Source organism: Mastacembelus armatus, chromosome 4, assembly GCF_900324485.2.
Source record: "Mastacembelus armatus chromosome 4, fMasArm1.2, whole genome shotgun sequence".
Taxonomy (NCBI): Eukaryota; Metazoa; Chordata; class Actinopteri; order Synbranchiformes; family Mastacembelidae; genus Mastacembelus; species Mastacembelus armatus.
In genome coordinates this window covers 575,446-593,785 of record NC_046636.1, presented here as the reverse complement: position 1 = coordinate 593,785, position 18,340 = coordinate 575,446, and the positions used below count along the sequence as shown (strand labels likewise).

General features: G+C 46.1%; 1 protein-coding gene across 1 annotated transcript in view; it reads left to right on the top strand.

Annotated features, from left to right (window-relative positions):
* Positions 1–18,273, top strand: part of frem1b (Fras1 related extracellular matrix 1b) — a 37,172-nt gene extending 18,899 nt beyond the window's left edge. The window contains exons 18-36 of the mRNA XM_026323502.2: positions 1,488–1,676; positions 1,946–2,142; positions 2,279–2,504; positions 3,353–3,497; positions 5,306–5,447; positions 6,016–6,220; positions 7,252–7,516; positions 10,389–10,809; positions 12,373–12,574; positions 13,057–13,201; positions 13,847–13,976; positions 14,060–14,132; positions 14,291–14,440; positions 14,725–15,047; positions 15,429–15,473; positions 15,931–16,080; positions 16,640–16,749; positions 16,985–17,070; positions 17,512–18,273. Coding sequence (XP_026179287.1) covers positions 1,488–1,676; positions 1,946–2,142; positions 2,279–2,504; positions 3,353–3,497; positions 5,306–5,447; positions 6,016–6,220; positions 7,252–7,516; positions 10,389–10,809; positions 12,373–12,574; positions 13,057–13,201; positions 13,847–13,976; positions 14,060–14,132; positions 14,291–14,440; positions 14,725–15,047; positions 15,429–15,473; positions 15,931–16,080; positions 16,640–16,749; positions 16,985–17,070; positions 17,512–17,720 — 3,413 coding nt within the window. The 3' untranslated portion in view covers positions 17,721–18,273. The remainder of the gene's footprint in view (positions 1–1,487; positions 1,677–1,945; positions 2,143–2,278; positions 2,505–3,352; positions 3,498–5,305; positions 5,448–6,015; positions 6,221–7,251; positions 7,517–10,388; positions 10,810–12,372; positions 12,575–13,056; positions 13,202–13,846; positions 13,977–14,059; positions 14,133–14,290; positions 14,441–14,724; positions 15,048–15,428; positions 15,474–15,930; positions 16,081–16,639; positions 16,750–16,984; positions 17,071–17,511) is intronic.
* Positions 18,274–18,340: the final 67 nt, after the last annotated feature.

Genomic DNA, 18,340 nt, shown 5'->3' with positions numbered 1-18,340 from the left:
TGCTTATTAATCATAAAAGTCATTAATATAATTAATAAAACAGTAGTGGAGTAAGAAGAGCAAGATCTGGCTGTAAAATGAAAATACTGAACTAAAGCACTGGTTGAATTTTCCCTTTTAGTTTCTCTAAAGTTGAATTGAGGCTCATTTATAGAAATGTCTTCGAACAAGTGATTGGGCTTATTTCTCATTTTAAGACAAACCATAATCTATTTTCAAGTCGGGCTTAAATGTTCAATCAAAGACCAAAGTAAATGTATGTGGAGTTAATGTTAATTAAGGACGGTGGCTTTGCAGTGCGTTTGTTGTGTGTTTGTGTATCTGCAGGTTTATCCACGTCTGAAGTCCCATTGTTTGCACATTGCATTGTGGGTGATTTTTGGCATTTCTGTGTGTTTGCTGTTAGCGTGTCGGCCTGGCCTGACATGTTTAAAGTGAAATCTGTCTATTGTCTGCTGGTCTTACATGTACACACAGATGATCATCCTCCTGTGTGTGTGTGTGTGTGTGTGTGTGTGTGTGTGTGTGTGAGAGACAGCGGACAATAAATGTCTTTACAAAACAAAAGCAGAAAGAAGTGCATCCCTCCCTCACAATAGCCGGGGTGTACTAACCGTCTCGGTAGCTGGATTACTGCAGCGCTACCAGCAGCAGGATAACTCCATAATCCTGCCAGCATATCTCACTATTCATTCAACACCGCCAAGCACTGCGGGGCTTTGGGTGGGGGGCTGAGGGGGGGTGTATGTGGTGTTTTTGGTCTAATTAATTAGCAGCGAATAAAGACGCAGAGTAAGAGCTTTAGCCCAGTGAAACAAGAGGGGAATCCGGCTTTACCTTGTTTCTTATTTTAGCAGGACGCTGGTTTATCAGCGAGATCCAGGACTGTCCGTCATCAATGCTCACACATTCACACATGCACTGATACATGCATGCTGCCAGGGTGGATCCAGGTTTGTGTTTGTTAATTAGGAGGGCTGTCATGAAAAATGACATGATGCATTCATTACCAGATGCATGTATGGAAACAAAAACAACACAACCACATTCACTGGTCTTCTCTTTTAAATTCTCGGTCACTCATTTACCACCCGGCAAAAACAGAATACGCTCCTCGTTTTATATATCAGGTCTCTCTAATTTAACATCTGATCTATGAATATTGTCAGTTCAATATTCTGAGCACCAGAAACAGCTGTGCAGGTGTAAATTATGTCATTATTGGACAATAGGTAAATTGTCCACTTAGTCTCAAAGACGAACCATAGCCAGTGGGGTCTGACAGACTAATGTTGGTGTAAACAGGAACTTGGATGGTGGGTGGAGAACATCATAACCACACTGATATATTTTAGGGCTGTGCTGAAAATCTCATCATCATCATAAGGTGATTTTATACCTGTAACTATGGCAGTGGATTTCTGGGTAATGAAGTTCAAGCAGTTTCCCAACCTCTTACTGTATCCCTCCCCTGTATCTTGATCCAGGTGAGTCCATGTTGGTGGTGGATGAGGGATCCTCAGCCTGTCTGTGTGCGGGGGTCCTTGCTGCCTCTGACCCGGACAGTCCCCCCGACCAGCTGATCTTCCACCTGGAGTCTCCGCCTCTACATGGCTTCCTGGAAAACACGCTGCCGACACCTGGATCTGAGAAGAGCAACGCAGGAGTCCGAGTGGGTCAGTGTGTGTCCTGCTGTGTTTGTGTGGATATAGTTTAGTTAGGAAACGTTGTGAGGACTTTGGTCCCCTCGTTTTCTCAGCTGTTTGAGGGTTCAGTCCTGGTTTAGGGTTCAGGTTATAACCAGGTTTAGGTCAGGGTTGGGGTCACACATTTAGTTGCTGCGGTGAATGTTAGAGGCTGGAGGATGCATTGTATCAGAGAGTGTCCTCACAAAGACTGAAAGACAAACGTGTGTCTGAACCTTGTACTCTGTTTTTTACCCCAGAATCCTTTCGTCTCATCCACCTGACCTCTGGTTTCATCAACTATGTCCAATCAGAGCACAAATGGGCGGAGCCAACTGTCGACCAGCTGTCGATCAGTGTGAGTGATGGACTGCATCGCTCCGCCCCTGTCCCCTTCTACATCATCATCAATCCCACCAATGACGAGCTGCCTTCTCTGCTGCTCGCCAACTTCACCGTACGTACACCTGGAGATGAAACTGACACTCAGAAATCAAAGTCATTGTTCCTCCATCCAGTGCTTTAGTTTTCTGCTGTGTACTGGCCTTTATGGATGCATGGAGCTGCCAGCATAGTTTTTCCTCCTCCTGCAGGTGAAGGAGGGCGGGATGAGGGAGCTGACTCCATCCATACTGGACGGTTTGGACCTGGATGCCCCTCCAGACATCCTCACCTTCACGGTGGTGCAGCCGCCGGCGCATGGCGTCCTGATCAACGGCATCTACGGCACAGAGATGAGCCGCTACAAGGAGATGGGGGCAGACCTCCTGCAGAGGAGTCTCCCCGTCACCTCCTTCACCCTGCAGGAGCTCCAACAAGGTGAGCGACGCACCAGCAGGTCACCGTGGGGCACAATGTTTTTCACAGGATGTGATATGTCCTGACTCCTACATCTGAAATCTGATGCTAAATCGCAAACATCAGCACTGTGCAACCCAAAAAGTCCATTTAGCCAATCAGCACACGGTATTCAGGCCCCGGGACACGAGCTGCAGATGTTCTGCCTGACAGAGACTCTCAGTGCAACTTGGGCTCAGTCATCTAAGAAAAAGACCTGCCAGATGTTTCTGAAACTTATTTAAGGAACATGCTGAGAAATATCCAAACCCACAGGAATAAAAGTATCTGACTCTTAAACACCTGATTATTGATTGAACACCACAGGCTGTTTGTTTGTGAAGAGACAACAGCAGATGCAGTAAAGGAGGGAATGAGTGCACAGATGCTGCAGATGTACAAGGTTTTTGAGTTTTCTGGAGATTTTAGAGCGAATATCAAATAAAAACAGGAAAAGTGGAATAAACATAGGACTTACCTGGAAATGTCTTTGTGCATTAGCAGCTGTAACTGTGCTTGTGTATGGTCTGTGTACAATATACTCTTTATCTGGTACTGTGCTGTATTTTGACTTCCTGCTCCTTTTCCTCCACCCCTCTGCTAAATATCAACTTCCTCCCTCCTTGTCTTCCCTCCTCATCCTCCCTCATCGTCCTCCCTCCTGTCCCTCCCTCCTCGTCGTCCTCCCCGTCTTCCCTCCGTGTCTTCCCTCATCTTCCTCCCTCCTCGTCCTCCCTCATCGTCCTCCCTCCTCGTCGTCCTCCCCGTCTTCCCTCGTCTTCCCTCATCTTCCTCCCTCCTCGTCCTCCCTCTTCGTCCTCCGTCTGCAGGCATGAAGATCGTGTACATGCACGATGACACAGAAACCCTGGAGGACACCGTGGCTCTGCGGCTGACAGATGGCGTCCACACAGTCCAGGGGACGGCTCAGGTCACTGTGCTGCCGGTCAATGACGAGAAACCCCGACTGCTCAGGTACACGCACACACACACACACACACACACACACACACACACACACACACACAATGATTTAGTGTTTAGAGCTTGCTAATGTGACATTTCTGACAATATGTGACTGTGTGAAGTTTCAGCTCAGCGTCAGAGGAGTTTTCTTGAAAGCCCTGATGTCCATTTCATACAGAAAAGATTTTAGATGGTAATATCTGCCCTGTTCGATATTAATACAGATTTAAAGACGAATGATAAATACAGGTTCAACAATCACCCTGTTACGGCTCAGTGACACAGCTCGTTACTGTGTAGGGACGCACGAGTTCCCAGACTGACTTATCCAGGCCACCGTACGGGGACCATCTTCAGTCTGTTCTGTCAGTTAGGGTGACTTTTTTAATGGTTTCATGGTTTTCAAACATAGAGCAGGTAGATGGCTCAGTGTATATTTAATGATTAACAGATAGTTGACTTTATCTCACTGCTCCAATGATCATTTTGTGTTGAAAAATCCATCAGCTCTGTTTGTCAAAACTCAGCAGGGCTGAGGTACTGAAGTTCTTGTACGTTGGCAGGACTGCAGTGGATTCACGCTGCTCCTGGTGTGTGTTGGCCTTAAGACACTGGTCTGCACAGTAAACCAGGACTAAGTGTCTGCAGCAGCTCAGTGAAACTGAGTTAAACGCTGAAACAAGCTAACACTAACACTTTCTAATGGTGAAATGCTGACGTGATGAGGCCTGGTCTGAGGATCAGAAAAGTTCAGATTCATCATGAGGAGAACACGAATGTTGAGTTCCATGGATTGACACATCCACAAATATTTAACGTTTTGTTTATTTTGCCAAAAAACGATAAATGATCTTCAAATAGAATCATATTTAGTTGTTTTATGTGGATTCACTGACAGGAGTGATTAAGAGTAATTAGCCAACCCGTCTGCCGCTGTGTGTGTGTGTGTGTGTGTGTGTGTGTGTGTGTGTGTGTGTGTGTGTGTGTGCGTGCGTGTTGGGTGGTTGCTTTGCTTGAGTGGGTGGATACACATGAAATCTGTGACCCCCTCCTCCACCGACAGCCGTGTTTCTGTGTGAACGAGTGATTGGGAATTTGCATCCTTGAATGGTCCCCATGCTGTCCCACTCACTCCCCCAGCCCCTGCACCGTCCCCAGATCAGTAGTCGGTGCGATGGCACAGGCCGAGCTGGTACTGTAAAGGCCACTGAGGCAGAAGTAACGCCGAGACTTGGCAGATGCCGGCCTCCGTGTTTTTGCGTTCCTGCAGGATGGACATGGCAGCTTCGCTCCTGCGTGGATTTTAATTCCGAGTGAGGAAGCAGCCAGACGGTTTGTGATGTTCCCCCCACCCAACACCACCTCCACCCCCAGATCTCCATGGTCCCACTGGAAAAACCTGCTCTCACGCTAACCTTCAACTTCTTTGTGTTGTATCACAGTAAAAATACAGCAGGTTATTTTGATTACGTCAACGAAGAGTTAATTATCTGAATATTTGAATGTCAAAATATTTTCATTTGACTAATCAGTTAATTGTATTAATCGGCTAATTGCTCCAGCTGTAACACACATATATGTTATTTAACTGTGCAAACTATACAAAGTGTTAAAATATATTTACATCCTGGACCTGTTGATGTTCTGGCTGGGACTCTTCGGGTTTTCTGACTCCATCAGTGGCAGAAGTTCAGCAGAACATGAAGCTCTTATCTTATTGTTGTGGCCTGAAAACACAAAGTGCAGAAAAGGGACTAAAACAAATCGAAACCTCATCTGAATAAACATTAACATTTTTTTCTTTGTTGGTGTGTCAGGAATGCTGGGCTGGACGTGGACTCCGGTGATCACAGGGTGATTTCCAGTGTGGTGCTAGAGGCCGAGGACCTGGACACGCCTGCAAACCAGGTTTACTACTTCGTGAACGCTGCACCACGCTTCGGCAAACTGCAGCTCAAGGTGAGGAAACGACGCTGACGTGTCCAAGTGTGTAGGTTTTTCTCTGCAGGGACCTCTCTGAGCTTCTGACCCGATGTTGAAGACGCTTTGCAAAGTGAGGAGGGTTAAAGTTAAAACGCTGGTTATTGATTGATATTGATTGTTGTGACATAAAATCTGGACTTGATCCAAATGTCGGAGCTGCTGATTCACTGATTCATTCAGTTTATCGAAACTCAGATTTTCAGATGCTGAAAAAGTAAAACTTGATTTATTGATTAGCTGATCATTTCTCTGTTGTCTTTGCTCTGTTGAACTGCAAACACAGCTGCAGTCACAGTAAATCAGGTTTATTTCACTGATGCCATCCAGCTGCTAAAAACCAGACAAGCTTACAAAAGTCAGCTCAGGACTTTAAATGGAACAAGGTGATGACGTCATTTTGGATTCCAGGATTTTATTTTATGCTGTTTGTCTTTTAACGTATTTAAACATGTTGGAAATAAAACGTGGTATAGCTTCAGTGTTTTCCTCAGATTGTGAGAACCCGTATAAAGTTGTACTGTGTTGTAACGTTACTCGTCTGCAGTCAGAGTCGGGTTGGCAGGAGCTGACGGCCGGTCAGAACTTCACTCAGGACGACGTAGAGATGAACCGTCTGTGGTACAGACACGTCGCTGCTGCCGGTACCCCAGGGTTCAAAGGTCATGACAGCTTCCGCTTCACCCTCAGCGACCTAGACAATGACACACCTGCACAGAGCTTCTTCATCGCCGTCCACACTGTGCATAAAGGTCAGAGTTCACAGTTCACAACTGACTTTGTTCTGGTTCCCTGGTTCTGGGCCTCAGTGTTCTAGCAGCTATAAAAAGCCACTGTCCTCTTCCTGGTCTGCAGCAAACAGCAGCTGGTGAACATAGTGGAGCATTTAGCAGCTAAAGAGCCAGAGATTTCCCTCAGGAGGTGGTGGAGACCAAACCCAGAGCTCAAACTCAGGGTGAACAGACTTGTGGATCAGCAGGTTGGTCTGGGAAAAACCAGAGCAACAAAAATGATCAGTGTCAGTGTGGTTATAAGCACATGGACCAGGTTTAGAAAATGAAAATCCTGGAGCCTCACACCAGAGTTCTTCACACACAAGTAAATGTCCCGGTGCAAACGCAGACACACACACACACACACACACGCACGCACCGTCACACACCTCGGCCCTCTGTGGTCCTGGGTGTCGGTCAGGTTCATACATTATTAAGTCGCCCCCCTCCCTGGCTTTGCCAGTTGGATGAACACGGTGCCGCGAGGCCTCAGCCCTTCTGGCTCCGGGCCCTCTGATCCTGTAGGAGCCCAGGTGAGAAATAACCAACCGTCCTCAGCTGGTGAATAATTAACGGAGGGGAGGTGGAGCAGCTGTGGAGGGGCGTTGCCTTGTCTCCTCTGGGTGCTCTTCCTCCTCCAGCAGCACTCCAAAAATACTGAGACGCTGTGGTCTTTTTGTTTTTGCGCCCTAACAGTCCTGTTTGTGTTTCACTGTAACGCTGCGTGAGGAAGCTGCAGCTCAGTGGAACCACAGGTCTGAGCTCAAACACGTTCCAAATGTGCCCCGTCCTCACACCAGCTCATTTCCATGATTGCTGATCAATAATTCGATTCTTATAAAGTTTCATAAAGCCACAAAAACTCACATTCATGTCAAAACATGTTTTATCTATCAGAGTAAACAGCAGCAGATTTCCACATTTACACTGAAACCTAAAAACAGAAGCTTTGCAGTGTATGTTCATCCCCCACATTCCTCTCATGACCTTTGCCCTCTGGCTGCCTCTAGGTGACATAGAGCTGCATAGTAAGGCAGTGCATCTGAGGGAGGGGCAGCGGGTGGTCCTGAACACTGACATCCTGCTGGCTTCGGACTCTGCGGGGCATCCAGAGGAGCTGGTCTTCATGGTGTCAGTCCCGCCTCGACACGGCCTCGTCCATGCCGTCCAGCGCCCCGGAGTCGCTCTGATCAGCTTCACACAGCTGGACGTGGCGGCACACCGAGTGTGTTACACCCACGACAACAGCCACGACACAGAGGCCGACTCCTTCAGGTAACATGCACACACCGACACAGCCTAATGTGCGTGAATCCAGAACCTGGTTCAGCTTATGGGTCTGAGCCGTAGACCTCCATTGTTGTCCAAAAACTATTAAAAACCCAGCAGGGAGCCACACCGCTGACCTGGCTCACATGGTTCTTCCTGTTTCTCCACTGCTTTGCCAATTTTAACTTTTAATATTTAACTAATATAAAATGTTTAAATGTCTTTAATGTTATTGTTCCTGTGACAAATGGTTCTACGCCTTATTCAGTTTTTATTCTGTTTCCCATCTTTTCTTTTTAACCTTTTTGTTTAGCACACTGTCTGTAATCAAATCAAACTTTAGGATTTTCTTCCTGAATAAATAAGAAAAGGACTTTAAAAAAAAAAGGAGGGGGAGATACAAAAGATAAATTTAACAAATATTTTTCACTAGTCCTCTCTTCAAATCTCCTGGATCAATCCTGGTTCCAACAGAAGTAATTAAAAATAATAAACAAAGAGATCTCAGAACCGATGCTGAGCAGCCGCCTGGTTTGACCTCGGCCCTCTCGGCTTAATGAAGCTCTTTAGCTGCACAGCGTGAAGCTCTGCACACATCAGGAGAATAAATGGAAAATTATCTGCTTACATATTGTGAGAGGAGGATATTTCTGCCGCTCCCAGAAAAAAACTTTGGCCGATGAAAGAAAACTGGGCACTGAGACGAGAAAGGAAGAAGCGTCAGGAGACCCAATGCTCCTCAGCTGCAGTTTGTGTTTCTGCTTTTCCAGCCAATTTGGCAGCGGCAAGCTTTTTTTTTTTTGGTTTGGGAGGGGGGCTTGGTGTGCAAACCCTGGGTTTGTCACCCAGACCTCTGCTGCCCTGACCGGCTGCATGCCTGGCTCCAGAAGAACGGCCAGATCACAGCCAAGACCGAAACACTGGGACAGACTGAAGATTGACAGACAGCGAGGAAGAGGCATCAGCCAATCACACGGGCAGAATTAAGACGAAGACAAATATAAAACAAAGCCGTACATTATGTCGTCGTTCGGATCCGTCCGTCCACCATCTCATCCATGTTTTTCTGATTATTTGCTTTTTCCACTCACATCACAATATAAATTATAAATGAAGTGTTTTTGGTGGATGTTAGTTTGGATCTTGGGGAAATTTACAGCCAGAACATTTGGATGACCTGCCTGAAGCGCTCTTTGTATTCAGTGTGCCATCAATACGACAGCAAGCTCCTGAAGCATCTACAAGACCCCTGAAAGTCCCTGTGGCACCACGACATCCTCGGCCTGGAGACGCCCTGTGTCATGTGAAGACTTTTCTGCCTTGTGAGGACGTGAGGACATGTTGTCTGGGCCTCACACCTTCAAAGGAGTGTTTGTGGATATAGACCTGGTTTTTGGTTTCAGGTTAGAACCAGGTTTAGGGTAAGAGGCTTGGGTATTCGTATGTCAGTGAGTGTCCTCACAAAGGCAGAAGCACATCTGCTGTGTGTTGTGACAGCAGATGATGAATGGACATTATTAGGAGAATAACAACAGTGTTGGCACGGTGGCGGCCGGATCGCCTGGCCACAGACAGGCGTCCCTGGGCAAATATGGCCGACACTGCAGCCAGATGTTACACCAGGACCTGCCTCTGAATTATGTGGTGGCAAATGTGCAGAGGCCCGGGGCAGTTTGTCAGCTGCAGGGCTGCAGGGCTGAGAGGCAGATTGTGTTGGCAGAGGACTGAGAGGAGGACAAAACACACACATACACATTCATTTTCAGGTCCAGTGCACTGTCAAATTGTGTGTGTGCGTCTTTGTGTGGTTGTCTGGACAATTTTTTGTTTAAAAGGCGCTTTGATGATGTTTTATTTCTGACTTCAGTCGCTGTTTCAGAGTTCAGACCTGGTTTTAGGCTTAGGGTTAGAGGTCGGGCTGAGCATGTTAAAAATCCGGTAAAATACTGCACTAAGTTTAGCAGCACTAAACAAGTCTTTGATTAATGACTGAAGCATTTCTCACTGTTACTCAGGAAAGTCATGCAATTAATTGTAAATATTTTATAGATAAACTACACCTGGAACGGTGTATAGTTCTTGGTGCTCCAGACTCCCTGCTTCTTATTCTTAAAATTAGCAGAGATTTCTTCATATGACAAAGCCGCTCTGAAGTCTCCTCAACCGCCAGAGGGTCTAATGACTCAAACCAACTCCCACCATAAGCCCCTCCTTCTCGCTCTTTGCCCCTCCCATTCCGTCCTGTTTCCTGAAAGCTAGCGTTAGCTGACTAAGGAGTAAATGAGTCAGTCCAGTAGACGCTCTGGTTCCTGCTAATGTGACCCAAAGCTCCAGTTCCTCCCAAACTAACATCAGATCCATCCAATCCAAAGGTCCAATCAGGATTGTGCTAGGTGGCTAATGCTACCAAAACCAACAGGTTAGCTTTAGATGCTAACACATCCAGAAGGAAGAAGGCCCCATGTGGATCCAATGTGAGTCCTTTGGCTGCTTTGAACGCTCTCCATGTGAAGAAGCCAAAGCACATCCTTGATTTAATGGACAGAGTGTAAATATCAGTCCATGCACCTTTAATGATATTTACTCTTTTGGAGCTCCAGCGTTTAAAGTAACAGTTTTCTGGTATGTTTATTTTCTTTATTTCTGAGAGAGATGTTCAGATGGACCTACAAACTGTGATAGAATAAGCATAAGTCACCTGACTCTCCAAAACCTACGTTCTGTGTTTTTGAAGCTAGAACTTTTATTTCTCTGGCGTGTTTAGTGATAAATAATCTCAGGAGAAAAATCTCCTCCTATTTATGTGTGGTGACTGTTCAACTCTCCCAATGTCGAAACAGAATTTAGTTTCTCACCACATTTAGGTTTGTATTCACAGTTTCGTCGTCACCAACGGCGACTCGTCCCGCAGCGGCACCCTCCACTTCACCATCGAGCACGGCGACCGCATCCCGCCTACCCTCAACCACAACACCGGCCTCCGGCTGCAGGCCGGCTCCACGGAGACCATCACCTCCAGCCACATTCAACTGACTGACCCCGACACCGCCACCACCAACCTGACCTACATCGTCACACAGCCGCCGCGCTACGGTAAACTGCTGCTTAGAGCAGTCCCACTGAGACCACCGTTGAGGTTCACCCAGACGGACGTGGACGAGCTGAAGCTGGCTTACCGTCACAACCCGGGCAGCCCGGCAGAGATCGACAGGTTCTACTTCCTGCCCACTGATGGGAACAACAGAGGATACCTGGAGTTTGGACAGCTGAGAGAAGAGCCTGCTGTGTTTAACATACAGGTGAGCTGCACACAACACACGTCATGTGACTGAGTAGAAAACCTTTTCGCAAAAGATAGAAGATGTCTGACCTTTGAACCAGAGGAAGGATGGAGAATTCCTGCCCGAACAAAGAGTTGACACAGTGCAGGAGCGTTTGAGTGGAAACGACCCAAACCACAGTCAGTTTTTCTTGTTTTGTGCTGTAGCGCCCTCTAGCTACAACTGACGCTTGGGTCACATTGAGATGTTTCAGGTGACACACTCAAGAAATGAATGTTGTGTAGCTACACATTCACATATCAGGGTGGACCTAACTATGTGCACTTAATAATGCCAGGTGTAAATGCAAAGACCTGTGGATCAGGTTTCATGGTCCAGATCACGTAAAAGGCCTGAGAGCTGTAGCTGCAGATTCAGGCCGAGTCCACATCCCAGAACTTAATGTCCTGCTGTTCCCATCAGATCTGCTGTTTGTGTGTTTGTTGTGTGTCAGGGACATGTAACAGGCTCCGGTGTGAACGCCCTGAGCTCCTAAACTGCCACCATGAAAAAATTGACCTGAAATGTGAAGAACAACAACGTCATTTGTGCCCCGGTCAGATATTTAAGATGTATTGATTATTTTCATTATCAATCATTTGATAGTTTAGTCAGTAAAGTGTCAAACTCAGAGGTGATTTTATCAAATTCTTGACACAGGTACTTCAAAAACAGAAAGTAATATAAAGCAGAATAAAGTGAGGTTTTAAAAAACACATAATAGTAAAAATAGTACAAATAGATAAAACTAGTAATAAATCATAAGTACAGTTAAACCTTATTGCCCCAAATGCAACAGAGGAAATAAAGGTCCAGTAAATAAACCAGAGTGTGAGTGTGAAATTTAGATTTGATCATTGGGAAGTTGGTTTTAAGGTAAAAAAAAATAAATGTATTGTATGTATTGAGCTGACGACCAACAAACAAGCAGCCTGCCACTGAGATCAAAGAGCGTTTAACAATTTCATTTTATCAGTTGATTCAGCACAAAATGAACAAACCATGAATCAAAAGACTGAAAACGGAGCTGGAGTTGGGTAAAAAGGCTCATATGAAGAAATAAAATATCAAAAAATTAGGACGAACATGGGAAAACCAACACTACAGCAGCCTGTTAAAACCTCCTCATAGAAAAAGATATTTGTGACTGTGTGAACAGCTGAACATGATTATTACACATGACACGAGCGACCTCCGGTGGCTGGAAGACTGAACTGCACTCTGGCTTTCTCTGTTCATAAACACAGTATTAGTCAGTGTAGTAACAGTCCTGCAGGAAGTCCTGTGATGATTTTGTCTCTTTGTGTCTGTGTCTTTGATCGTTTAGCGTCTGTTGTTCATTTCATTCATTTTTCTAGTCCTTTATGTGTCTGTGGGTGTTTTGTGCTTCTACTTTTCATTGTCGTTCCAACAGCTGAATGTCAACAGTTACTACACACAGGCTGTGGTCCAGGGGCCCCTGAATACAGAGGCCTCTTCGGTGATCAGGTACAGGTGCAGCAGCCACATACTGACCTGACAGACATCTCCTGCTGTGTTCAGGTGGACCAGGTGGACAGGACTCCTCCCAGTCTGACCACCAGACGGAGTCCCAGCACAGTGGTGGATCTGGGTGGTGAACGTTACGGCCTCTTCATCACCAACAAGCACCTGCAGGGTTTCGACCCCGACAGTCCCACAGAGGAGCTGGAGTTCTCCATCATCAGGCCTCCACACTTTGGATACCTGGAGAACGCTCACACAGGTGGGCTGACACTTACAGGCTGTACCTGCTGTTACCTCAGGTCAGATGTATGACCATGTTTTATTGTGCTGTGCCGTTCTCCAACTGAACGTGTAGCTTGTTTTTATTTTTATGTTTGATGGTTGAAAATAATTGATCTTTTCTGTCTTAAATGATTTTTGTTCTGTTCTGTGTTCTTAAATCGTTAATCTAAAATGGACTTTTTCCACTGGTGGAAGATCTGATCAAATCCATTACTAAAGTAGAAGTTCCAGTATGAAAATGTAAAAATGCTCCATTACATACTTGACTTAGGTTCATCAGGTGCTAGAAACAACACACCAACGGGATGATGGACCCTGGAGGACTTTTAAAGTCGGTCTTTCTTTGTGACATCAGTTGTCCTTAAATCATCAGCACTGGTTCATTTAGTCCAGGCCTACACTAAGTCAGAGGATGTCAGGGTTCAGTAGGTCTGAGACTCTGCCCTCCCACCCTGCCAGGGGCCTACATCAAAGGTCGTTTCACCCAGCGGGACGTGGACCAGCGCGCTGTGGTGTTCGTCCTCCCGGCCGACATGGAGGTGACGGCCGACAGCTTCCAGTTCCGCCTCACCGACCCGGCAGGAAACGCCATGCTGCCTGAAACGTAGGTTCATATACTGACGCAGAGGTCGGCCTGAAACTGTTCTTCACCAGCTGAATCAGTAGGTGTCATTTCGATGTTTATGTAGCTCGATACAGCTTTAACCTTTTGTCATAATGAAAACATTCGCTTAGGGAAGGATTTTATGTCCAGTCAACAGGAGAGAGATGATACGGAGCAAAGGGAGAGACGGGCAACAACATGAAACGAAGGCCCAAAGCTGCAGACAGTTTGTGGTTTTTGTCCAGTTTTACCAGTAGAGAAGAACCGTCCTTCACTTGTCACTTAGTAAATTCAGGGCAGCAGGTTGTATTTTTAGCCTTTACTACTCTAATCTGAGTCAGAATTGACTGTCAGCTGCTGTTTGCAGTGGACTGATGTACAGACAGCTGTCACTGGAAAGCAGCAGGTTCTGAGGTTCTGCAGGGAACAAAGATTTATGATTTTCCTTTGATTCATTATGGGAAATAATGCAGTAGTGTCCCCATGAACTGGAAGTCACACTGAATCTACAAATATCAGGTTGGTGTGTTCAGATTTGACTGAACTGTGAGTCTGAGGAACTTTGTGCAAAGCTTTCCACCGTAGAAACAGAACCAAACTTCATATAGCAGTTTTTATGAAGGACTCAGTGAGCGTCTCCTGCAGACTGGAGCTGTCCTGGTCTCGGGTGGAGCTGTCAGCAACCTGCTACAGAACCTGTGAAACAGCTGGAACGCTTCAGATCCAGATCCAACGCCACGGGAGGAGCATCGATCCGGCCTATGTTGCCATCCAGGTAGGACTCAGTTCACTGAGCAGAAAGACCGTCTGTGAAACATTCGGTTTTGAAAAGTGCCTGTAATCATTTTGTTTGTGCAGGTGGAGGAAGGATCGGCCAAACCTGGCAGAGATTTCACTCACAGCACGGCTAGTCTGGTCCAGTTTGACCCAGGTCTGACTCTGGACTCTGTTCTGTTCACATCTACTTTGCTTTATTATTTGGTTGAATATTTTTGGATCAGCTTTGGTGCCGAGGTCTTTTTGTAATGTGAAAACCATATTACCAAAAAGCTCTGATTGTTGTCCTCCTGTCTCTGTCTCCTGTTGTAGGAGTCGGCGTGAAAGCCTGGAACATTTACCTGATAGATGACGGACTGGAGGAAAACCACGAGACCTTCACTGTCACCCTGAAAAATCCAAAAAACGCCATCCTGGGACAGAGAACCTCTGCTAGTGTTGAGATTATTGACCCCAGAGGAGGTAAAAAGAAAACTAATAATATTGATCAGTCAGCTGGGAGAGGACTGTAGAGCCGTTTAATAACAAGAAAAGAAAAGAAACAGAACCAGAAAAATGTGTTTCCATCAAACTTGATTGTGTTTTCTCATTCTTTGAGGCTAAAACAGAACCATCAGTCAGTGTAACTGAGTCCAGTCCAACAATGGACCGACCTAATGAACCGGCTCGGTCCGACACAGGGGTTCCTAATAAACCGACACCTCTGTATACTGTACAAAAAAACAAAAAAGTTCTCTATCAATCAGGAAGATGTGACCCAGACGACCTGAGGGTGGAGGAGGACAAGAAGTCACCCCCTGCACCTCCTCCTGGCCTCCCAGACCCCCCGATGCCGGAGGAGGACCCTGTCACAGACATCGAAGCGGAGCTGCTGTGGGAGAACCAGCCCCACCCCCCCAGAGGAGACGTCCCGAACCGTCAGCCCTACCTGGACTATGGAGAAGCGCAACCACAGGACCAGGGGGGCTCCAGCTACAGCCACACCCACTACCACATCAGGCAGCTGCCAGGGACCAGTGCTGAGAGCAGTGGGAGCACTGGGAGCAGGGTCAGACATGAAGAACCAACGGTGGGTGATTCTTCTAGTTTCGGTTGCTACAAACGTCTCTCCCCACCCACTAAAGGAAGTTTGTGGTTAATTTTAACTTGTTTTCATAGTTTGCTCATGTTGCTTCATCTTCCGACAGACACCAACACTGAATTGAACTGAAATAGATAAAATAGTTTATTTATAGATAAATGAAGCCAAATAAAAATGTCTCTTCCTATAAGAACAGAAAGTATGTATTACACTGGTATATTAAATATTTAGGGTTTCACAGTCTCTATGTCTTATAAACCATTTCCAGGCTGGACAACAGTTGTCTGTCCCTTTAAACTGTGTTTTTTTTCTCCTGTATATGTTTTTGTGTTTGTTTCCTGAGTGTCTGAACTTTGTGCTGATCTGCAGGTGGGTCTGTCAGGAGAGAGGCGGTCTGAGGAGAAGGTCTGGACGGTAAGACGCCTGGTCAGTTTATCCAGAGTTAAAGGAGCAGCCGGTGATTATTCTGTGTGTCAGTGAGTCCAGATCCCATCCAGAGGCCGACAGCACCAGTGAATGTGTGTGAATCCAGAACCTGCTTATGGGTCTGTGCTGTAGACCTCCATTGCTGTCCAAAAACTATTAAAAACCCAGCAGGGAGCCACACCGCTGACCTGACTCACATGGTTCTTCCTCACCAACAATGGGAGGCCTGTCTGTTTCCAAAAACCAGCTCCAGATGTTGAGAACGGCCGACACTGTTTACAGCTCTGAAGGAACAAAGAGTCAACTGGTCTCTGGTTCCACTGGTTCACCAACCATCTGGTCTCAGCGACAACTGGAGCTGGTTTTATGACACAAACAGAGAAATCACTGGCTGCACCCTCTAAATAAAAACAGTGTTGATGTCTGCCTGGTTCTCCTCCATCAGTTCCACAGTCTGACTCCTCTTCGTCTGGAGGAGCTGAAGCCGGGCGACGCCGGCTGGACCTGGTCACCTCACGGTCTCCTCCAAGTCGGAGACGCTGCTCAGATGGATCAGCCCTCAACCAGACACCGCCTGAAGCTACGTCAGCGTAAGGTACAAATATTCACACACACTGAGTTTTATTTTATTTCAGTGTGAGAATTGATTTTACTCCTCCCACCTGTTTTTGTGCCCGTAGTGAAGCAGAAGTCTATCAAACCTCATCTAGTCTGGGATGCTACAAGGATCATTCAGACGCTGACGTTATTAGGCTTTAATGTTTATTTCCTCCTCTAACCTCTAATGGGCTGCTCCACTCAGACTGTGTCTACACTAAACTGACTGAAGCGTCCTTTTCCTCCACTTTGGTGTCCGGTCCAAACTAAACACAGAGACCCAGAAACAGGTCTTTAAAAAACTCTGCAGAGTGGATACACATCTGAAAACACTGGACTGATTCCACCTTTCACACCTGTTACAAAGTCTCACTCAGATCAAAATGTGACCAGAGAAAAGTCCATCAGACAAACTAGACGTCCACGACATCCTTAACTGAGAGAGGAGCAGGCTCCTTGGCCTCATGTGATGCTGAATATCATCTGTGACTGACTGACTGAGTTGGTAACAGGGCTGTTGTCTCTTTCTGGTCTAACTCAGACTGTCTTCTCCTCAGTCCATCAGCTGGTCGTGTCCTGACGGCTGGACTCTCTACAGCGGCCACTGTTACATCCTTGGCTCATCTGTGGCCACCTGGGCCAGTGCCAAGCAAAGCTGCTCGCAGCTGTAAGAACCACCACAGCATGTTCTTATTTGGGTTTCATCCTTAAACTTGAAGGGAGCAGCTGCAGATTCTGTGTGTGTGTGTGTGTGTGTGTGCGCTACAGCAACAATGAGTGTGGTGTACTAACGTGTGTGAATCCACACGTGTGTGTGTGTGTGTGAGGCTGATTTAGGTGCCTGCTGCATTTCAGTCTAGATGTGTGTTTGACTCGGTTTGTCTTCTCTAACACGGCGTCAGGTTCAACAGCAGCCTGACCAGCATGGTCCTCAGAAGAGACGTGAACTGGCTGTGGGATTTTGCAGGACATGAGCCGTTTTGGATCAGTGAGTGTTCACCAGTTTTCTCATCTCCCTGCACAGAGAAAACTAAAATGATCCGACCTGATGTCTTAGTAACTTCTTCTGAAATAATCTGCTGTTTCATTAAGCTAAATAAAATAAGGTCCAGCTGTAAATATGTTCTGCTGGGTGAGAAATAGAAGAACAGACAAGAGTCAAGTCTCAGCTGTGAGTGTTTTTATATCAGTGTAGAAATAAGTGATTTTAACACTGAAGTTCAGGGGTTTATGAATTAAAAATGTTATGTATCAGTCTGATCCTCATTCTCAGTCTGTTTCTGCTGCACTTCATTGTAAAATAGTTTGTTTTTAACTCCATCATCACCTCAGGTTTTTAAAGGGTCAGTGATTGTTGTTTTGTAATAGAATAATTTAGCACAAATCCTCTGCAGAGGCTAATGACTCAACTCATTGACTTGTTCCTTAGGTCAGCCTGGGGCTCTGGCCCAGTGGACGTGGACTGGCAGACGGATCATTAGCACGCCCCTGCTGAGGGGGGCGTGGCTGGATCCCTTTGAGCCTGCCACGGCTGGACACTGTGTGCTGGTTGAGCACACAAGACTCTGGAGCCGCACAAGCTGCACTAAAAAAACCCAACACAAGTTCATCTGTTCGTTCCGGGCTCACGGGGACTGACTGAACGCTGAGCTCACGTCATAATGAATGTTACACAGTGACGCTGCTCTGTATATTCACGTTATAATAGTCATTATACAGACTGCTGCACATTTGTCCTTTCCTACCTTCGTGAAAAGAGCCTGAAGTAGCTGCAGAGGGCAGAAGGCCACCACAGGTATTCCTGACGGCTCCAGTAGTAAAAGGTCAGTCCCTGGTTAAAGATGCACCTGTATAAACCTGATATTTATGAGTCTGTACTGAACAAGAGCTGCTCCACTTCTCTGCAAGGAACCACCAAGGAACCACTTTTGTTCTGCTGAGTAAGACAATAGGCCTGTCATTTTTAATTAGAGTTCTTAGCTATAACATGTGTCAACTTCATTCCAAGACTAAGTGTTTAGTTAACATGAGCTAAATCAGAACACCACTTTAAATAAGACTAAGTTAGTATCCAGATCTGCCTGTTTACGCTTTTTAATTGTGTTTTTATGTCCACATTTTGTTCCTCAGCAAAAATTAAACATTTGGATTTGACCACTTTCCGTATTACACCCATGTTAAAGCCTGATCTGTGTTTAATTTACTTCACTGGACATTTTCTTTTCAGTCCCAGATTGAGCAGAACTGAATTCATCTTA